At 48.1% G+C, this 23,368-nt stretch overlaps 1 protein-coding gene across 1 annotated transcript; it reads right to left on the bottom strand.

Annotated features, from left to right (window-relative positions):
* Positions 1–21,356: 21,356 nt before the first annotated feature.
* LOC133073981 (KH domain-containing protein 3-like) lies at positions 21,357–22,589 on the bottom strand. The gene is made up of 2 exons (XM_061167961.1): positions 21,958–22,589; positions 21,357–21,426 (listed from the first exon to the last, which is right to left on the bottom strand). Exons 1-2 carry the CDS (start codon positions 22,445–22,447, stop codon positions 21,413–21,415), a joined length of 504 nt encoding a protein of 167 aa, XP_061023944.1. The 5' UTR covers positions 22,448–22,589; the 3' UTR covers positions 21,357–21,412.
* Positions 22,590–23,368: the final 779 nt, after the last annotated feature.

Raw genomic sequence — 23,368 nt, 5'->3', positions numbered from 1 at the left:
GAGGGTGAGATGAACAGAGAGAGTGGCATGGAAGTATATACACTGTCATATATGAAGCACAGAGACAACAGAAATTCGATGTATGAATCAGGGGACTCAACCTGGGGCTCTGTAATAACCTAGAGGGGTAGGAAAGGGTGGGAGGCAGGAGAGAGGTTCAAGAAGGAGGGGACATATGTACACCTCTGGCTAATTCGTGTCAGTGTATGGCAGAAATCAAACCAATATTGTAAAGGAATTATCCTTCAATTAAAAATAAATAAAAGAAAGAGGTTCCATACACTGCGACTCAGTGAGCATAACAGACTGCAGACACACTTCCAGAGTGGATTTTAAGGGGAAAGGGTGTTTCTGTGCCACGGAAGAAAAATGATCACCGTGACCTGGCTTGAGTTAGCCAAGAACAAATCACGTCAGCCTTGCCCTCCCTTCCTTATTCCACAGGTTTATTAGTTCAGGCAAGGAAGGAAGCGCGCCAGACAGGAGATCTTCATTGTTCCAAGACAGATGGTACAGGAAAGGGCCACTTAAATTACCCCACTTATAAAGGAAAGCAAAATTTTACATTAAATAATGAAAAGAGGGTTTTTATTGGGGCTTAACTTGGCAAAATAAGCTTAAAATTATGAAAACAAGTTTTTTTTCTTCTCTTTGAAACACTATTGACAATTACTTACTGAGCATCGTTTATGCGACGGCCTCCAGCAATGAAGACACATCGGTGAACAAATTAGACAAAAATCCCTGCCTTCATTGTGGCTGAGAGTCTAAGGGAAGAAAAAAATTAAATACAAAAGTAAACAAAATGCTTAACAGTTAGTGATAATGATGAGTTGTTATGATGAACAACTGAAAAGGGAATTCATAGGGCCTGGACTCCATCTCAGGCCTGTCCATGCTGATCGTGCTCGGCCATCTCTCCAATGGACTCTGAACTCTGCTTAGCGCCTATGGAAATGACAACATAAGGGTAAGACCCCCTCTGGACAGAGGAACCTTGAAGAACATATCCAGGTTACTCATCGCCTAAGAGAAAACATAATCTAATCCCCCCTGCCTCTGGACAGGTCATAAATTTTTTCTGTACCTATCGGAATGTAACCACAGGCTTATCGATTATTAACTGGTTAGAATGTAACCACGGGCTTATTGATTATTAACTGTTTGAACACATAACACAAGAATGATGGGGTTATTGTGGTTGTATTTTCCCTTCCTTTGTTTATGTAAGTCTCAAGGAATTTGGGGTGGTGGGTTTGGACACACACACATGGGGTATAAAAGATTTTCACAAATGCTGGTCGGGGTCCTTGGCTAAGAGGAGACTCTGCCTTGGGGCTGCCGTTATAATAAACTGCACTCCACTATCTGCATCGTCCTTCTGAGTGAGTTTGTTTCCCGGAACGCATGGCTATAACAATTGGTGCATGGGCCGGGAAACTCCTCACTTTGAGGAGACAGGTCCCTTTTGAGGCCACCCTGAGGTTTTGTGGCTTGAATCTCCTAGAGGGGGAAGGCGCCTCGCCCCTCTGGAAGAATTCAGCCTTTCAACGCCCAGTTTCTTCACTTTGGCAGGTAGTGAACGGCAGCAGGGAACTGAGCGCTCAGGTGAGGAGGAACCCACCCGGCAGGGTGGAAGAGGGGGCCTGATCACCCCCCTGGGAGGGACCAGAAGGGAGCCGCATAGGAAACTGGTTTAGGTTGGCGACAACAGCTGCTCGGCACTCAGGTCGACGCTGTGCCAGGGATAAAGAAAGGGAACTTAGGGTTTAAGAAAGCCAGTCAGGAGGTGTGTCCACGCCGTCCTAGGGAATGTGCTGAGTTGTTGACACAGGGTTTTAGAATGAGGAGATCTATTTCCGCGCGCTCGTATTCTGCCCTCCCCCAGGAGGTACCCATCTGCTGTGTGACCCATCATCTCCCCTGCCAGTGGAGACAGGTAGATTGGCTTCTCAGGAAGGCCCTGGGACATAGGAATCCAGAGGTAAGAAAATGGGAGGAAGCGGATCTAAGGCCACCGTATTTGAGAATATGATTAAGAATTTTAAGAAAGGATTCGATGGAGACTATGGGAAGAAAACGATGCCCGGCCGGCTCTGTACCCTTTGTGAAGTCGAATGGCCTTCAGTGGGATTTGGCTGGCCATCAGAGGGAACTATGGACTTAAATCTCATAAAGGCAGTCTATGCTATAGTTATGGGAAAGCCCGGACACCCCAACCAGTTCCCGTACATAGACTCTTGGCTAGGAACAGCCCAAGACACCCCCAGATGGGCCCGTTTTTATGCTCATGGTGGGGAAGGAAAAATCTTGATGGCCCAAAAGGTAACCAAGGATGAGGAGGAAATTTTACAGGACCCTGAAGGAGATGAGCTTCCCCCACCGCTATATTGGATGATGATCAGCTAGTATCAGCCAGCTAGTATCACTGCGGCCACCAGAGGCCCAAGTGGAGGAACCAGCCCAAGACCGGTAAGCCTCCTGGATTCCTCAAAGGTCCCGACAGCTTCACAGGTTGTAGAGCCGCCCTCCCGGCAGGCTCCAGCCTCAACTGGAGGGACAGTGGGCCCACCGGACTCTACCACCCCGGATGCTGCCATTACGTTCCCTAAACTCCCACTAAGTACTCCCAGACAAGAGGGAGGAACCACTGGAATTAAACAAAGGCTCCGCTCTGCCAAAGAGCCAGAGGAAAAAATACCCTTGCAGATGCCCCTCAGAGAAGTCCAGCAACCTCCAATGATAGGGGAAGATGGTAATTATCACCAAGCTCCTGTAGCCTATGACTATCAGCCCTTTTCATCAACCGATATACTGAACTGGCAAAAACACACCCCCTCTTACTCGGTGGAACCCCAGGGCATGACTGGACTAATGGAGACTATTTTCTGCACTCATTGACCAACCTGGGATGATACAATGCATACTAGCATCCCTCTTCAGTACAGAAGAGAGATATAGGATCCACACTGAGGCGAGGAAATGGTTAGAGGAGATGGTTCCTGAGGGCACCGCTAGCCCAGAGAGGTGGATAGAGCAAGCCTTCCCCACTGACAGACCTAATTGGGACTACAATACAGAGGAAAGAAAAATCCAATTAGACAGATACCAGACGGCAATTATACAACGAATTAAAAGGGGAGCCCAGAGGCCGATGGACATGTCTAAACTGGCCGGAATAGTTCAGAAGGGAAATGAGACACCTTCCGAATTTTACGAGAGACTTTGTGAGGCCTACAGACTCTATACACCCATGGATCCAGAAGCTACGGGCTCCCAGATTGTTACCAATTCGGCATTTATCTCGCAAGCACTTCCTGACAAAACGAAAGCTTCAAAAGACTGAAGGAGTTCTATCCATGTCTAATTCTCAGCTGATTGAAATAGCAGATAAGGTGTTCCGGAATAGGGACACAGAAATAGAAAAGAAATACGAGAAAAGGTATAAAGACGAGTAGAGGAGAACAGATGAGAGGTTTGCAATGTTGGCTGCTGCACTTGGAACGTCTTCCGAAGACTTTTCCACCGCCAAAGCAAAGAAACCCCCCCCAGCTTCGAGGTCAGGACAGCCCTCCAACCGGTCCCAACGAAGGCCTTGGGCTCCATTACAGCCAAATCAATGTGCCCGATGCCGTGGGTTTGGTCATTAGAAGAATGAGTGCCCAGAAAGAAGAAGAGAGAATAAACCCCTCCCGGTTGCAGAACTCACTAACATAGAGACTGAATAGGGATGCTGGGGCTCAAAGACATCAGGTCCCTGAGAACCCATGGTAACTTTGAAAATTGGGGACCAAGACATTGACTTTATGGTGGACACTGGGGCAGAATTGTCCGTGGTAACTAAACCCATGGCACCACTGTCTAAAAGGACCACTGCCGTAACTGGGGTTTCGGGAGAAGAAATGGTTAAGTCATTTTGCCAGCCCAGGAAATGTCAGATGGGGGGTCACCAAGTGACTCATGAGTTCCTCTATATCCCTGAGTGCCCAGTACCCCTGCTGGGGAGAGACTTACTCTCCAAACTGGGAGCACAAGTGACTTTCTCTCCTGAAGAAAGGCCCACTTTTCGGGTGGGCACAACTACCTACTTACTCTCCCTCTCTGTGCCCCCTCAAGACGAATGGAGGCTACATGAGCCCCCTGGAGATAAACAAGACCAGGCAACAGAGTTGGAGAGAAGGCTGACTCAGCTGTTCCCTGAGGTGTGGGCCGAAGAAAACCCCCCTGGGCTATAGCCAGACACCAAGCCCCTGTAATAATAGAACTCAAACCTGGCGCCACCCCGGTGAGAAAGCGTCAATACCCAATACCTTTAGAAGCCTGAATCAGGATTCTGCCTCACACTGGCAGGCTAAAACAGGCAGGCATCCTGGTGGAATGTCAACCAGCCTGGAACACATCAATCTTACCAGTAAAGAAGGAAGGAGAACAAGACTATAGGCCCGTACAGGATCTCAGATTGGTCAATCAGGCCACTGTAACTCTGCACCCGACTGTCCCAAACGCCTATACCTTGCTTAGCCTCCTCCCACCTAAGACAAGGGTCTATACTTGCTTGGACCTCAAAGATGCCTTTTTCTGTATAAGCCTAGCACCTGTGTCACAGCCCATCTTTGCCTTTGAATGGGAGGACCCCATCAGAGGCAATAAGCAGCAGTTCACTTGGGCTTGCCTCCCGCAAGGATTCAAAAACGCCCCAACCATCTTTGGAGAAGGCTTGGCTTCCGACCTGGAAACTTTCCACCCTGAAAGGTATGGATATTGGCTCCTGCAATATGTGGAGGACCTGTTGCTGGCCGATGATACCTGGGAGGAATGCTGGGAAGGGACCCAAGCACTCCTCCAATTGCTGGCAGAGGCGGGATACCGAGTGTTGAAGAAAAATGCACAAATCTGCCAGAAGGAGGTAAGGTATTTGGGGTTTGTCTTAAGGGAAGGCACAAGGTTGCTAGACCAATCTAGAAAGGAAGTAATTCTGAGGCTCCCCATGCCTAAGACTCGGCGGCAAGTCAGGGAGTTCCTAGGGGCCACTGGATTCTGCAGGATTTGGATTCCAAGGTATTCTCAAATAGCCCAACCCCTATTTGAGCTCCTGACAGGGCCTGAAGAGAATCCAGTAAATTGGACTGAGAAACAGCAGAAAGCCTTTGAGGAGCTAAGACTAGCAATCACCTCTGCCCCCGCCTTGGGATTGCCAGACCTCACCAAACCATTCACCTTATTATGTGACCGAGAAAGATAAAACAGCCATGGGGGTTTTGACTCAAACCTTGGGAACATGGGAAAGGCAAATAGCATATCTTTCAAAGCGACTTGATAATGTTGCCACCAGTTGGCCTGGCTGGCTGCGGGCAGTGGCCGCGGTTGCCTTACTGGTACGTGAAACCACAAAGCTGACTTTCGGCCAGGACTTGATCATAAAGATCCCACATGAAGTCAACACCCTCCTTCGAGGAGACCCCCACAAATGGCTGTCAAATTCCCGGATTATTTAATACCAGGGACTGCTATGTGAAAACCCCAACCTCCATATTGAGCCTTGCCAGGGTTTAAACCCGGCAATGCTTCTCCCAATGGGAAAAGGTGGACCCACCCACGATTGCAAGGAAGTCTTAGAGGAGGTCTATGCTAGCCATCCAGACCTCCAAGACAGGCCAATTTCAAATCCTGACTGGACTCTGTGTACTGATGGCACCAGCCTGATGAAGCTAGGACAGCAACTGTCAGGCTATGCTGTAGTTACAGAGAGGACTGTTATCAAGGCCAGCCCCTTACCACAGCACTGGTCAGCGTAATGAGCTGAGTTATGGGCCTTAGTCCGGGCGCTGCAGTTGTCAAATGGCAAGAGAGTGAATGTCTACACCGACTCCCAGTATGCTTTCGCTACACTCCACGTACATGGGGCACTATACCGGGAGAGAGGACTTCTAACGGCCAATGGAAAGGACATTGAGAATAAGGAGGAGATCCTGACTCTGCTAGATGCTGTCTGGAGCCCCACGGAGGTAGCAGTCATGCACTGCCGTGGGCACCAGAGGGAAGACACCCCACAGGCTCAAGGAAATAGGCTGGCTGATGAGACCTCCAGACGAGCAGCCGAGGACAGGAAGGAATCCGGGGAAATCCCCATGAGAACATTTGTCCGAGCTGAGCTACCCGAGCTGACCCTAGACTCCCCTACATACACTGAGGCTCAAAACCAGCTAGCTGAAGCTGAGGGGGCCACCAAAACAGAGAAAGGATGGTGGGAGCTACCAGGAGGTAAGCTACTAGTGCCTGAAGAGATGGCCCCCTCTCTGGTGAGCCAAGCTCATCGTATGACTCACCTAGGACATGACAAACGTGAGGACTTGATCCGAAGGTATTTTCTGGTTCCTCGCCTCTCCTCTCAATGTAGAACGGAATCCCAAAATTGCAACGCCTGTTCTCAGATTAACGCCGCTCCAGGGTGCAGACCAAAACCCCCAGGCATCCAATTAAAAGGTACCCTTCCTTTTGAACATCTGGAAGTGGACTTCGCTGAGATGAAACCATATCGCCATTTTCACTACCTGTTGGTCTTGGCATGTACATTCTCGGGATGGGTGGAGGCCTTCCCCACCAGAACTGAAAGAGCATCAGAAGTGGCTCGGAGCCTGCTCAGGGAGATAGTTACTTGATTTGGATTCCCCATCAGCATAGGATCAGATAACGGCCCAGCCTTCATATTGGATCTGATACAAGTAAGGAAGGCCATGAATATAAAATGGAAGTTACACACTGCCTACCGGCCTCAGAGCTCTGGAATGGTAGAACGAACTAAACGGACGCTAAAGGAGACACTTTCTAAATGGATTATAGAGACTGACTGTTCCTGGGTGGATTTACTTCCCATGGCCTTGCTCAAACTCAGGATGACCCTACGATCCCACGGCTACTCTCCCTATGAAATTGTGTATGGGAGGCCTCCTCCCATAATAAGACAGGTAACAACTGATATACTTCAGGTATGAGAAGACGGGATACCACAGCAGATGGAACAACTAGGTAAGGTAATTAATCAAGTAACTAAGTTTGTGCAAGAAAGAATACCGTTCCCCTTGGGGGAGCAAATGCATGAGGGGGACCAGGTATGCATGGAAGACTGGAAACATGACTCACTAGCCCCCTGGTGGAAAGGTCCTTATACTGTTTTTTTAACCACCCCTACCGCAGTTAACGTTGCAGGCATTGCCCCTTGGATCCATCACACCAAAGTGAAGAAAGCATACCACGCTGACCTGGAAGACGCCGAGTGGACCACCCAGAAGGACCCCACTGACCCACAGGAAACCAAGATCATTCTGAAGAGGAAGAAAAAAACGAGGTCCCGGACGAGCCCTCTACAGGATGGAGCTGGGTAAACGACTCCTGCTGCTCGGCCTCACCAATGCAATGCTGAACCTGACCACTGTCCCTGCACAGGGCAATGTCTTCATCTTGTGGGCACATTCTTAACGCGAAATCCCACAACTCCTCCAACTTTTGGGTATGTGGGGCCATGCCCCTGTCAGTAATGGACGGACTCCCCTGGTGGGTATCACCACTTCATAATGGAGACTTTATACCACTGTGCTCCTTTTTGGAACAACAGAAAGGAACTTTCCTTTCTCTCAACAATCATAACCTTTCTTTGCTCTCCTGGTGTAAGAAAAAGCCATCAATGGGCCAGGGACATAGGGTTACATTTAACATGAACACTAGTCTTATGAAGGTAACAAGGGCTTATACCTCATATATGAAAAATAAAAAGGTGAAGGGCTCCCTTACAAAAGGGGGACAGGCCTCTGGGTACCTTGAGCAATACTACCAGGTCTGGGATGAATATTTCTGGATGACTCCTGAGAAAGGACAGTTGATTGCTCCTGCTACTATTTGCTGGGAACAAAAAGAACACAAAGTTGGATTTGGAGGCCGCCCCCTAGACCCAAAAGAATTAAAATATATGGGTTATTTATCCCCTGAACAATGTAAACAAATCTTGGAAGTTACCTATCACCCCAATCGGTCTGCTCAGTGGCCTGGTTCCAACTGGAAATATAATCCCAGAATCCATTGGGTAGCCCCCAATGGGACCCAGTGGCTCTGTTGGCTTAACTTATGGCCATGGTTACCAGTTGGCTGGGTGGGGGTTGCACATTAGGATTTGCTTTCGCCCATGGCAGAATTAAGCCTAGCCTACACCAGGCTCCAGTAAACCTGCCTTATCTGCATGCAAGATGGACATGATCCATGTTCCAATGGTATGACTATCTTGCTGCCTTGTTTGTACCCTCTGTAGGGACAACGGATATCATGGTTAAGGTAGAGGCCTTAACTAATTTCACTAAACAGGCCCTCTTAGACAGTTCAAAAGCCATTCAAGCCTTGAACGAAGAACAAATTCAGATGAGGAAGGCAGTAATTCAAAATAAGATGGCATTAGACATACTCACAGCAGCCCAAGGGGGGACTTGCGCCATAATTAAAGCCGAATGTTGTGTATACATCCCTGACCTGTCTGGAAATGTATCTACTGCCTTGGAGGATATGCAAAATCAAGGGAAAGCCATGTCTAAGGAAAATATTCCCTTTTGGACTTTGGTCCTATCCTGGGTAAGGGGAGTCTGGTGGAAAACCATTGTAACTGTTGTTATAGTAATCTTAATCATACTGTTTTGTGGGCCCTGCTTCCAACAATGCCTTGTGAATTTTGTAACCCAGACGTTGATAGTGTTCTCTCATGTGGGTGACTAGGAGGATAAGGTACAACATATATCTCAATGAACGATGCTCGTTACGGAAACTATGAGCATGAAGAGGGGGGAATGAAGAAGGACTGCATAGGGCCTGGACTCCATCTCAGGCCTGTCCATGATGATCGTGCTCGGCCACCTCTCCAATGGACTCTGAACTCTGTGCTTAGTGCCTATGGAAACGACAACAGAAGGGTAAGACCCCCTCTGCACAGGGGAACCTTGAAGATCATATCCAGGTTACTCATCACCTAAGAGAAAACATAATCTAATCACCCCTTCCTCTGGACAGGTCATAAATTTTTTCTATATCTATCGGAATGTAACCACAAGCTTATTGATTATTAACTGGTTGGAATGTGACTGTGGGCTTATCAATTATTAACTGTTTGGAATGTAACTGTGGGCTTATTGATTATTAACTGTTTGAACACATAACACATGAATGATGGGGTTATTGTGGTTGTATTTACCCTTCCTTTGTTTATGTAAGTCTCAAGGAATTTGAGGTGGTGGGTTCAGACACATACACGGGGGTATAAAAGATTTTCACAAATGCTGGTTGGGGTCCTTGGCTAAGAGGAGACTCTGCCTTGGGCCCACCGGTGTAATAAACTGCACTCCACTATCTGCATCATCCTTCTGAGTGAGTTTGTTTCCTGGAATGCGTGGCTATAACATAACAACAACAAAAATAGGATAATCAAGAGGCGTGAGGGTGGGGGCAGCCTCAGGCAGGAACTGGAGAAGGCTCTCTGTGAATGTGGTGTGTGAGCTGACATTTGAGGAGGAAGAGAAGTGAGGCAGTCACACCCTGCAGGAAAGAGTGATCGAGATGGATCTGCAGGAAAGAGTGATCAAGACGGCACAGACCCTGAGAAGGGGGCCGGCTGGCCCGCCCTCAATATGGCCAGAGGGTGAACAGGGAGGAGGCAGTGTTGAAATGAACACGGTGACACATCAGATGATGTGGGGCTTGGGGGGCCACCGGAAAGTGCTTGGATTTTATTATCAGTGTGATATGAGAAGCCATTGGAGGGACTGACGTTGAGGAAGAACAAGATCCATTATATGTTCAAAAGATGATCGTGGCTGCTCTGTGGAAATGGGATGGCCATGAAGGCAAGAGTGGGGGCAGGAACACGAATTAGGAGACTGTCACAGGGGCCCAAGCAAGGGATGTGGCCCCTAGGCTAAGTGGCAGCGGGGAGATGGACTGAGTTGATTGAGAGCGTATTTTGAAGACAAATCCGACGACACTCTTTCATTAGATGTGGGAATGGGCAGAGACAGAGGCATTAAGAATGACTGTCAAGATTTTGACTTGAAAAGTGGCTAAAAGGTGGTGTCATTTACTGAGTGATGCAGGGAAGACTTGAAAAAATTTGCAATTAAGAGGTATGTTTTTGTAACCTAAATGTCCATAAACAGATGAATGGATAAAGAAGAGGTGGTACCTTTATACAATGGAATATTACTTGGTCATAAAAAAGACGAAATAATGCTATTTGCAGCAATGTGGATGGACCTAGAGATTAGCATCCATAGTGAAGTCAGACAGAGAACGATAAATATGATATCACGGATACATGGAATCTAAACTATAACACAAATGAACTTATCTACAAAACAGGAATAGGCTCACAGACATAGAGAACAGACCTGTGGTTGCCAAGGGTGGGTGAGGGAGGGATGGGATGGGAAGTTTGGGATTGGCAGATGCAAACTATTACGTATAGAGTGAATAAGCAAGGTCCTACTGTACCGCACATCAAGCAAAACTCAGTTCCCATAAAGGAAAAGGATACGGAAAAGAATGCACATGTGTATAACTGAATCCCTCTGCTGTATGGTATAAACTGACACAACATTGTAACCATACCTCAATAGGATACATTTTTAAAAATGAAGTGTGTTTGTGGACATCTAAGTCCGCGAGGCTGTTAAACACACAAGTGGAGGTGTCGAGTAGATAGGAGGATACCCATCTGAAGGCCAGGTCCACATATATGAATTCGAGAGTCGACAGCATCTGGATAATATTTAAAGCCAGGGGACTGGGTGGGATCACTTAGGACGTGGAAAACATGGGAGGGAAGAGGACCAGGACAAAGCTGGGGGCTCCCCAACCTTTGGAGGAAGGGCCTTGGAGAAGAGTTTTGCCACCAGCTCGTTAGAATAGCAACACCCACCACCGCAAAAATGATCGACTGTTGAAGAATTTTTTTCTGATACACCATTAATATCATATAATATGAAATTCTTCAAATACGATTTGACATTTATAGCACAGTCATAATCTGTATAACTTGGGACTTCCCTAGTGGTCCAGTGATTAAGAATCTGCCTGCCAACTGAGAGGACACAGTTTTGACCCGTGGGCTGGGAAGATCCCACCCTCTGGGGGTGGGCGACTAAGCCTGTGCGCCTCAACTACTGAGCCTGACGTATGGAGCCTTCGAACTACTGAAGCTGGGCATCTAGAGCCCATTCTCCACAGCGAAGAGAAGCCCCTGCTTGCCAGAACACACAGGAGCAAAGACGCAGCACATCCAAAAATAAATAAACTTTTAAAAATAAACGGTACAACTTCAGCAAAAATATTTGAGGAGTTTGTTGATTTTTTCCCAGGTGCCCCTTACTCTTTCGACATTAGTATCTTCTCACTCAGAGTGTCTTCATGGGCCCCATCCTCCTGATCTAACACTGCCATTTCCTCATGTGTCAGTGACTTTGCCAGTGACGAGGGCAGTTTCCCAAAATGGCTTTCCTAATCTTGAAATCCTGTTTCTTTTGCAAGAAGGACATTCCGCATTGCCGTCAATGCTGATGTTATTTCCCTTGTGTGTGCACTGTGTTCTTGTAGCCTGACTACTCTAGAGAGGCTACTGGGCAAAGATTTCAACCCCCGAGACAGGCACAGAAGCTTGGCTTTTCAGGAAGGGATGTGCGTGGGTGAGGTCGATTTTTAGTGATTAATCTTGTGGCATGATGCCATTAGTTGCCTGTAGCACACTCTACCAGCTCTTCACCAAATTCATTCTCCCTGTCTTTAAGCTTTTAGCTCAACAGCATCTTCCTGCCGCCTGCTTGGCTGGACATGGCTTTGCTGAGTGAGCAGCAGTGATAGGCTGTTTTCAGGCCCGACCCACAAGAACTCCCTGCGTGTGCTCTTCTATGCGCTGTGCTCCTCCGGGCTGGATGCCGGTGACAGCAAAGCCCTGAAGAATGGCACCCGGGTCCCACGGGCTGCCTAGATGAGAGTCCCAACCTGAGTGCCCTGAGTGGCTACCTAAGCTACGGATGGAATTCCATTGCCATTAGCTATTGAATATTTGGGTCTGTGTATTACCGTGGCTTCATTTATCCCAAATAACACACTGCTCCTCTTCTCTTCAGGAATGAGATACAGCGTACCCAGTAACGAGGAGCCCTTTACAGGTTTCAGTAAGACACGTGGCAGATGTCATGTGACTTCCTACAGAAATGCTGAGAAATGTGCTAGCCCAGGACACAGAAGTCGTGACTGACTTAACCAAACCCAACAGCTAATGAGTCACTGTCCAACCACACACTCTCCTTTGGGCTGAACTCTCAGCTCTGTCCCTTTGAACATTTGCAGGGATGACTCAGCTGAGTATAGAGAAGGCATGCTTCTCAAACCTGCAGGGTCCACAATGCTGGAAGAGGTTCATACAGATCTTGGAATTGAATTTCCATCATAGTGGTGTGCTATAGAGAAAGTGATTGACAAAGACTCTGACCTAATGGGCAATGGTCATCATTCCCTACAACCTTCAGGGAAGGTGGGCTATAGAGAACAGAGTGAAATTCACTGGGGCTAAATACAAGGTCCTGAACTTAGTCTGAGACAATCTAGAACAAGATGGGGAAACATGGCTTAAGATAGAACATCTGAAAAATAATTTGGATGTTTAGGCTGCATTACAGAAGATATTACGTCTAGAATGAAGACCCTGGAGGGAGACCCCTTCCTGGAGTCTGCAGTCAAGTGCTAGCCTGGGCATGAGGTGTGTTCAAGGTGAAGGGACCAGGGTATAGATTTTCATTTTAGAAAAATAATTTTCTGTTGGTTAGCTTGTTTTTTTTTTTTTTTGGCTGTGTGACATGTGGTATCTTAGTTCCCTAACCAGGGTTTGAACCCATAACCCCTGCATTAGAAGTAAGGTATCTTAACCACTGGGCTTCCCAGGTGGCTCAGTGGTAAAGAATCTGCCTGCAATGTAGAAGCCGCAGGAGATGTGGGTTTGATTCCTGGGTCGGAAAGATCCCCTGGAGGAGGGCATGGCAACCCACTCCAGTATTCTTGCCTGGAGAATCCCATGGACAGAGGAGCCTGGTGGGCTACAGTTCATGGGGTCGCAGAGAGTTGGACGCAACTGAGCAGTGGACTGCCAGGGAAGTTCTTGTTGATTAAGTTTATCTAAATGTCAGTTGAGCTGTCATAATATATAGTGAGCTCCCTGTCTTTGGAGTGTTTAAATAACTTATCCAGATGAAATTATTGCTGTTCAGTCATTTTTTACCTATAAAGACAGCAATTTCATATGGCTTAACTTAACCCTTGATGGAGATGGTGGAGGGTGAGTCAAACAGTTGAGCAAGTGACAGAAATGCTACTCAAATTGGCTTAAGAAAGGAAGGGAGGGATGACCATGGAATGGTAGGGTTCACGTAACTTAAAAATCCAGGGTACCTAAGGAGACAAAAGAACGGTACACAGAAAATTACAAGACATTGATGAAAGAAATCAAAGACGACATAAACAGATGGAGAGATAGTCCATGTTCCTGGGTAGGAAGAATCAATATTGTGAAAATGACTATATACCAAACACAATCTACAGATTCAATGCAATCCCTTTCAAATTACCAATGACATTTTCACAGAACTAGAATAAAAAAATTCACAATTCATATGGAAACACAAAAGACTCCGAATAACCAAAGCAGTCTTGGGAAAGAAGAATGGAGCTGGAGGAATCAACCTTCCTGACTTCAGACTATCCTACAAAACTACAGTCATCAAGACAGTATGGTACTGGCACAAAAACAGAAATATAGACCAATGGAATAAGACAGAAAACCCAGAGATAAACCCATGCACCTATGGGTACCTTATTTTTGACAAAGGAGGCAAGAATATACAATGGGCCAAAGACAGCCTCTTCAATAAGTGGTGCTGGGAAAACTGGACAGCTCCATGCAAAAGAATGAAATTAGAACACTTCCTAATACCATAAACAAAGATAAACTCAAAATAGATTAAAGACCTAAATGTAAGACCAGAAACTATAAAACTCTTAGAGGAAAATATAGACAGGACACTTGGTGACATAAATCAAAGCAAGACCTTCTATGACCCACCTCCTAGAGAAATGGAAATAAAAACAAAAATAAACAAATGTGACCTAATTATGGCAACCCACTCCAGTGTTCTTGCCTGGAGAATCCCAGGGACAGTGGAGCCTGGTGGGCTGCTGTCTATGGGGTCGCACAGAGTCAGACATGACTGAAGCAACTTAGCAGCAGCAGCAGCAGCAGACCTAATTAAACTTAGAAGCCTTTGCACAGTAAAGGAAACTACAAACAAGGTGAAAAGACAACCCTCAGAATAGGAGAAAATAATAACAAAGGAAACAACTGACAAAAAATTAATTTCCAAAATATACAAGCAGCTCATGCAACTAAAATCCAAAAAAGTAAACAACCCAATCAAAAAGTGAGAAAGGGACCTGAAGAGACATTTCTCTGAAGAAGACATACAGATGGCTAACAAGCACATGAAAAGATGCTCAGCATCACTCATTATTAGAGAAATGCAAATCAAAACTACAGTGAGATACCACCTCACACCAGTCAGAATGGCCATCATTGAAAAGTCTACAAACAACAAATGCTGGAGAGAGTGTGGAGAAAAGGGAACCCTCTTACACTGTTGGTGGGAATGTAAACTGATGCAGCCACTATAGAAGACATATGGAGATACCTTAAAAAGCTAAGAATAAAACCACCATGACCCAGCGATTCCACTCCTAGGCATATACCCTGAGGAAACCAGAATTGAAAAAGACACATGTACCCCAATGTTCATTGCAGAACTATTTACAATAGCTAGGACATGGAAGCAGCCAAGTTGTCCATCGATAGGTGAATGGATAAAGAAGCTGTGGTACATATACACAATGGACTATTACTCAGCCATAAAAAGGAATGCATTTGATTCAGTTCTAATGAGGTGGACGAACCTAGAGCCTATTATACAGAGTGAAGTAAGTCAGAAAGAGAAAGAGAAATATCGTATACTGACGCATATGTATATGGAATGTAGAAGGATGGCACTGATGGATTTATTTTCAGGGCAGCAATAGAGAAGCAGACACAGAGAACAGATCTATGGACATGGGGAGAGGGGAGGAGAGGGTGAGATGAATGGAAAGAGTAACATGGAAACTTATGTTACCACATGTAAATAGCCAGTGGGAATTAGAGAAGGGTGGGGTGGGGAGGGAGATGGGAGGGAGGTTCAGTAGGGAGGGGACATGGGTATACCTATGACTGATTCTTGCTGATGTTTGACAGAAAACCACAAAATTCTGTTAAGCAATTATCCTTCAATTTAAAAAATTAAAAAAAAATGTTTGTGGCGGGGGAAGTAAGCTAGAAAAAGAAAAAAAAAGTTTTTCTCTATAAGAAAATAGCATAGAATAAAAAAAAAAAAATCCAAGGAAATTCTAGCATCAAGTCCCGCTCAGTCCGGGCGTCTCTCTCACCGCGTCCACCTCTCGTCTGTGACCTTGTTGGCCTTGTTTCCAAACCTGCCTGCCCCTGGCATGGACAGTTGGGCCCCAGCAGCTCCAGGCTTGGGCTGAACCAGCCTGACGACTCTCAGCCACAATTTCTGTGCCGACTCTCATTGGACTGACCTGGGCCATCCCTGCATCCATCACTGAGGCTGAGGGGTGGGGACGGGGAGAAGAGGAATGAGCCGCTGGCCTGGCCTTCACTGCGAGCTGATCCTGGAGTCCAGACAGGGTGGGATGATAAGAGTGGGACTTGCCACACAGCCTGAGCAGAGGAACGGCAGCTTTGCAGAACAAACAGTGAGGTCGAGCTGAGTGATGCAAAGGACCAGCCCCGTGAAGGTCCGGGGGGGTGCATTCCAGGCAAAGAGCGCAGCTGGAGCTGGTTGGAGGGATGAGCATGGGTATGAAGGACAGAAAGAAGACCAGTGTATCCATGATCTCTGGCTAAGACAAAGCATCAGAATTTAATGGCTTAAGACGACAACCATTTCCTTCTCACTGTCTGTGAAATGTCCAGTCCTACCAGGCAGCATTGAGTGATCCCAGCTGACTGTAGTCTTCTGGAGGCTGGGATCTCCCAAGGAGCTCACTCACACAGCTGGGGGCCCCCTGGGATGACAGCCCAGAGCAATGTTCTCCTGCACGTGGCCTCTCCATGTGGCTTTTGTTTTTTCATAGCTTGGTGGCTGGATTCCAAGAAAGGAGGCAGAAGTTGCCAAATGTCTTAAATCTTCAGCTCGAGAAGTCCTGGAACATCCCTCCCACCGCATTCCACTGGCCCAAGTCAGCGTGGGGTCAGCATATCCGGGGGGTGTGACATCGGTGTCCAGAGACCAAAGGAACCAAAGGAACCGTGGCAGATGTCTCGGGAGGCTTCCTACTCCAGCCAGGCTGTCTGGTCACAGCAAGGCACAGAGCGTGCAGCGGGGTTGGAAAGGCAAGGAGAGGCTAGACGGGGGTCAGCAAACTGTGACCCACAAGCTAGATCCCACCCATAGCCTGTTTTGTAGATGAGGTTTTCTTGGAACAAGCCACACTTATATTCCTGTGGCTGCGATCGTGGTCCAAAACAGACCATGTGGTTCACAAAGCCCCAGACAGGTACTACCCCCCGCCCCTTCACAGGAAAGTTTGCTGACTGACCCCCGGGTTAAGCCAGGGGGTGCCTTATACATCATGACGAGGGATTTGGATTTTCTTCTAAGTCGTGGGAAGCCACTGGGGGATTTTAAACCAGCGATTCAGATGACCTGACCTTCAATTCTAAAAGACCTGCTCTGGGAATGGATTGCAGGAGGCTACACGTGAACGTGGAGAAACAGGAGCAGGCTATGGGATCATCCAGATGAGCGAGGACAGAGCGAAAAGCCAAGAGGAGATGAATTTGGCACACATGTGGGGAAGAGGAGGCTCACAGGACTTGCTGGATCATTGGCTTCAGAGATGAGGGGAAAGAGGAATCAAACATGACTTCCAAGTTTTGGCTTAAACAACTGGGCCAGTGGTCCCATTAACGACAAAGAGAAAAGGCCCCAGGAGGAACAGGTTGGGTGAAAAAGAGCTGTCAAGAGTTCTGTTTTGCACATACTACGTTTGAGATGTTTGTGAGGCATCTAAGAAGCAATGTCTTGTAAGCAGTTAAACACTTGAGCCTGCAGCTCGGAGTCTAAGTTTGAGAATAAGCGGTAAATAGATATTGTTAACGGAGAAGGCAATGGCACCCCACTCCAGTATTCTTGCCTGGAAAATCCCATGGACGGAGGAGCCTGGTGGGCTGCAGTCCGTGGGGTCGCTAAGAGTCAGACACAACTGAGCGACTCAGCAGCAGCAGGAGCAGATACTATTAAAAGCCAGAAGCCGGGGAGAAATATCTCTGGGAGGTAATAAGGAGAGACCCCTAGGCTGGGCGAAACCGGAGGCCTTGAGGCAGGGAAATCAATGGAGAGATTGAGACAGTTATCTGGGAAGGCAGGAGGGACAGGGAGGTGAAGGGAAGGGGTGGTCCACTGGCTTGAAAGCCCCTGGTTGGTGCAGAGACAGGTAGACAGACAGGTGACCACCAAATCTGGTGACAGGAGGTCTGTCTGAAACCTTGACCAGAGGAATTTCAGCAAGTAGGTCCTGGGCACTGGCTGGACGGGATTGATGGACACCGGAAATGTGGATGTGGGCCAGTGGAGACAGCAAATACATAGAAGCTGCTTTTGATGAGTTTTGCTGACTAATGACTCAAAACCACGCATGTTGGCTGTAGGCTCACGGCCAGTCCTTTTCGCTCCTGCGGAGTTTTGACCCCACAAAGCGCCTACTGTGGGCCGGCTTATTACTTGTCTGTGACCCTGATGAGGCATTCTTTTCCTGATGGTTTGCTGGGAAGTTGGACGGGAGATATCAGAAACCCACACGTAGAGATGCAAGAAAAAGGAAAGCTTGCAGGCACGGAGAGATGAGCGTAGATTTTCAAAAGGGTTTCTTCCCGCCGTCAGAAGGCTGCAAACCCAGAAGGCCAGCAGTTTCATTTCTGCTGGGTGGACACACAGCTCTTCCATCTTCACTTTTCCAAGAAAGCTCCTTCATGCAAACTTCTGAAATCTGCTGCCAAATATAAACGTGCCACCTAAAGGATAAGCAGATTTCTGGAACTGGGACACAAATGTATCTTGCAGAAGGAGACAAAGGATCCTTTTTGTTTCGGTTCTTTTTTTTTTTTTCCCTGGGAAACATTTAGTTTCTTATGAGGAACATCCAGGACAAAACACTCAGACACTCATGCACACAGAACCTATTGTTATTTTTAAAACTACTTAATCACAGACTGTAGAGGAGATCATTTTGTATCTAATTCTATCCCGCAGGACTTCCAAGAGATGATGTGGCCCCGAAGTCAGAGCTCTGAACCATTTGCAATTCTATTTTATAGAGGTGCAGGCCAATGCTTTAGGCTGCCTGTCTTCCTGTGTCATGGAAAATGTGCATATACAGTCGTATACATACCGCGTTCCCATCTTGGCCCATGATCTGATTTAGAATCCCAGGTCTGCTCCTTAGAAGGCCGTGTGACCCTGAGTGGGCACTCAACCTCAGAAAGTCATGGTGACCTCATCTGTCAACTGATAACAGATCTACTCTGCTGTCATGTATTACATAAGCTAATATAAATAAACGTGTTGGTCACTCAGTCGTGTCCGACTCTTTGCAACCCCATGGACTGTAGCCCACCAGGTTCCTCTGTCCTTGGGTTTCCCAGGCCAGAATACTGGAGTGGGTTGTGGTTCCCTTCTCCAGGGGATCTTCCCAACCCAGGGACCAAATCCGGGTCTCCTACATCGCAGGCAGGTTCTTCACCATCTGAGCCACCAGAGAAACAGTCTGTATGCATTCTGAACACAATAAATAGGAGCTATCATGAAGGATTAGTATCTATGAGGACACCCAACCCTCACTGAAAGGGCCAAGCTATGCCATGACTAGTAAGGACCCCAGATCTCCTGTGTTATCCTATCCTACGGTCCAGTTTGTCTGTCTGTGTAAGAATGACCTTGTGCTTTGGGAAGCCTGTGATTAGTGAAGTGAAGTGAAGTCGCTCAGTCATGTCCGACTCTTTGCAACCCCATGGACTGTAGCCTACCAGGCTCCTCCATCCATGGGATTTTCCAGGCAAGAATACAGGAGTTGGTTGCCATTTCCTCCTCCAGGGGATCTTCCTGACCCAGAGATTGAGCCCAGGTCTCCTGCATTGTAGGCAGACGCTTCACCATCTGAGCCACCAGGGAAGTCCTGTGATTAGTAGTGTAGTTTTAAGCCAGCATCTTGCTCTGGAAAGTCACCTGTTGACTTAAGTGTCTCCCCTATGTGGCCCCCAAGGGCTCCTTGCCAAGAGCCCCAAGCTCTCCTCTTCCCAGACCCTAAGTTCCAGGCAGCCCCTGGCCTTGCGTCCGTCGCCCCGATGAAGAGGAACTTCTCCCTCGTTTTCTCTAGCTCTGAGGACGTCACCGTGGGGACTGCCGGGAGGTGGAAATAAGGGAAACCCCAGTTTGGGCCAGTTTGCAGCTTGGCTTTCAATGTTCCCAAAGCCACAGCTTTCTCTGGAGGGAAGGTTCTGTCCCCAAGCGACGTGGGACTCTGGGTCAGCCTCTTAAAGACAGACGAAGGGTGACAACCGGGCTAGGGAGGACCCTCGCTGGGGCCTGGCCGTGGCTGTGAAATGCGTCTGTCCTGAGAACAGACAGGAGTTGGAAGGCCGGGCCCTCCGGGGGAAAGGCGCTTGCCTTGGCCCTGACCTGACCGTGTGAGTCAGCCACCTTCGCCCTTTCCAGACTCTTGACACAAAGCAGCAGCTGCAGAAGTTATACCAGGTCCTACGGACATTTCCATCTAACAGTCAGGCTTTGTTTTTTGAGGGGGTGAGGATCGTGAACAAAAGCCAGGACTTTTCTGGTCCCTGGCTTTTCTGCTCACCTCCCCTCCACCCGTCTGGGCTTTCAGGAGGAGGGGGCATGCTCTGTGCACACCGCCATGGAACCTCAAGCCCTGTCCTCGGGGTGTTTTGCAGCTCTGGTGGTTCACTTCACCCTTACACCGGCAGCCCAACGTACAGGGGGCTGTTACCATTCCCAGGGCAGTCCTCAACCCCGGGGGGAAGGAAAGTCGGGGACCAAAGGCCTCAGTCTCTGCTTCTTCAGGGGGGCAATTCTGGGAGACATTCTACAGCATCCCTTGGAGGGTCCCCAGCAAGAGCGGGCTCCCATGGCTCACAAGGAGAGCCAGTGATGCACACAGCCTCTGCAGGCCTTTCCTCCTCCTCCTCTTGCGTCCCCTCACTCCTGGCCCCAGGTCTCCGCCCCTAAAGGCTACTTGCACCCAAGATCCAGGTCTCAGTCTGAGGCTTTGTTTCAGGGAGAACCTGAACTAAAACATGTCTCAGTGAACAGTTTGTTTTCCTTGAACAGTCAGAAACAAAACTGCTCCTCGGCTGAACCAGAGCACAGAGGGAGACTGCTGGCTGGCAAGCGGAGAATCCCAGAGGCCGTGGCAGCGTGCGCTCAACTGGGCCTGCCGCTAACAAAGGGAGGCCACCAAGCTGACTGTGGACGGCGAGGGGAAGAAAGTCTGGCCCATCCTGGGCTTGGGGGACACATTTCTCTACGCTGGTTCTAGTGCAGACGGTGTGAAGGGAGAAGCTGTGGATTGAGAAAGAGAGATGAATGTTCCGAGAGGACCGTGGAGGCCTGGGAGGCCTGGATGGAGGTCCCAGGGTCAGAAAGAAAGTGGGCAGGGTGGACACGTGAAGGGGAGGTGGTCTGGGTTACCTGCAGGGACCAGGGCTGCAGGCCAGGGTGACAACATCTACCCCACCCCCCCATCTGCTGAGGGCCCGGCCCTGAAACAGCAAGCCGGTCAGCCCCTCGTGGCTCCAACGACAAGACTGACCCTGGCTTCGGGGCTGTTTTGTACAGCAGGAAGTGAGAAGGGGGCAGGGATAAAAAACAGTCCAGCAGGGCCTGAGAGAGACACCTGCAGCCCAAGGGTACAGTTTTCACCCCCAGAAAGGAAGAGCAGAACAAAAGGTGACTATTAGCAAAGGGGGATTTCCGAGAACTGTCAACAACAACGGAGAAAACAAAATCACCTGCCTTCCTTCCGGCTGACTCTATGAGGTCGCTGTATTCTTCGGCTCTTGGAGTCGACAGAGAAGAAGTAGTTCTAGTCTTACTGGGAAAAGAAATATTTTTTTCAGGTGCTCCAGCAGCAGAATAATTTTTATTTTTACAAGAAAGCTGGGTAGTCAGCTACAAGTACCATTGTCAAAGTAGGGACAGTGAATATTGCAGAATTACTCAGATTCTCCTGCAACGAGACAGCAGATCAGAACCCATCCATGAATCTAGGAATTTTGACAGTAAGAATTTTGTAAGAATTTTAACAGTACTTTAAATGGTTATATTTTCCAATACTGTACAACCTCTATCCCACACCCAATCGAACCAAACCAAAAAAACTCCACCTGAGACGTTCTCAACCTATTGGTCTTTGTCTGTGATACTGTCATTTCTAGACAAATAATTTGAGTTCCATAATGACAATAATCAGATTTATTACTGTAGATCATCACGGTTGTTCTCTTGTGAGGCCAGAATGCAGTTTCCTAGTGAAGGATTAACCTTTTAATCTTAACTAAAATCCTTGCTTCATAATTCCTAGTCTCAAAATGCCTCCACTTAATGTTAATTTTAAATGCAGCTATGTGTGCTGACCATAGGAATTTAACTGCCAAGACTTGGAATAGGAAACTCACTGAGTACGTTAAAAAATTCTTCAGGACTATGTGAAAAATTAATTTTTTGAGACTTTACTTTTTAACACAATTTTATTATTTACTTTTGGCCGCGCTGGGTCTTCCTCGCTGCTCAGGCTTTTCTCTAGCTGTGGCGACCAGCTGTGTGCGGGCTTCTCCCTGCAGTGGCGTCTCTCGCAGAGGAGCACAAGCTCTGGAGCACGCCGGCTTCGGTAGCTGCGGCTCCCGGGCTCCAGCGCTCAGGCTCAGCGGTCGTGGCTCCCGGGCTCCGGCGCGCAGGCTCAGTGGTCGTGGCTCCCGGGCTCCAGCGCGCAGGCTCAGTGGTTGGGGTTCGATGGCTCCAGCGCGCAGGCTCAGTGGTTGGGGTTCGCGGGCTCCAGCGCGCAGACTCAGCAGTCGTGGCTCCCGGGCTCCAGCGCGCAGGCTCAGTGGATGGGGTTCGCGAGCTCCGGCGCGCAGGCTCAGTGGTTGGGGTTTGCAGGCTCCGGCGCACAGGCTCAGTGGTCTTGGCTCCCGGGCTCCAGCGCGCAGGCTCAGTGGTTGGGGTTCGCGGGCTCCAGCGCGCAGACTCATCAGTCGTGGCTCCCGGGCTCCAGCGCACAGGCTCAGCAGTCGTGACTCCCGGGGTGCAGCGCGCAGGCTCAGGAGTGTGGCAAAGGGCTTAGTTGCTCCGCAGCCTGTGGGATCTTCCCAGACCAGAGATCGAACCCGTGTCTCCTACATTGGCAGGTGGGATCTTTATCACTGAGCCACCAGGGAAGCCCTGAAAAATTAAATTTTAAAAAAGTGAGGATCACACAGAGTGTGATTTTACAAATCCAATATATACCTTTCTTTTTTGTTTAGTTGGCAGTGGACGTGTGCATGAAAACCATTCTCTCTTCGAACAATTTGAAGTCTCTGGAGTATCAACAAGATGCCTCTAGGCCTGTGCTGTCCAAGGCCGTAGCCACCTGTGGCTTTCCAACACTTGAAAATGAAGCTGGTCAAACTTGAAACATGCCATTCGACTTGTAACAGACTTTGAAGGCTTCGTATGAAAGAAAGAAAGGAAGATATCGCAATAATTTTTATATTGATGATACACTGAAACGATCATACTTTGGACATACTGGGTTAAAGGAAACATATTGTTAAAGTTAATGCAATCTGTTTCTGCTTCCATTTTCAATGTGTCTGCTAGAAAATGCAGAAGCCCAAATGCTTGGCTCCCCCTCTGTTTCTAGGGGACGGTGCTATGCTGACTGGCTTGTCCTGAAGCAGCTGAGGGTCAGTCTGTTGGAGGGGAGGGGAGGAGGTTCGTCTTGAAGTTCCTTTGCAAAAACAGGTGCTATTTTCCCCTAGAGGGTGTGTTGGAGGCAAAGGTTTATTTTCAGGGGCTGGTGGATGTTACTTGTGAGTGAAGGTGCTGTAACTCATTCAACAGGGAGCTCATCAACCCTACAGTAACTAGAAGTTGTTTTCTACAATTCCCAGGGCTTTTCTCCCTCCCGC

This window comes from Dama dama, chromosome 19 (genome assembly GCF_033118175.1).
Source record: "Dama dama isolate Ldn47 chromosome 19, ASM3311817v1, whole genome shotgun sequence".
Taxonomy (NCBI): Eukaryota; Metazoa; Chordata; class Mammalia; order Artiodactyla; family Cervidae; genus Dama; species Dama dama.
This window is presented reverse-complemented; position numbering and strand designations above follow the sequence as displayed.

What these genes read in the sequence shown, in the direction of transcription:
- LOC133073981 (XM_061167961.1), bottom strand. Translation starts at nt 22,447, where the DNA reads ATGAGTCTGCGCGCTGGAGCCCGCGAACCCCAACCACTGAGCCTGCGC.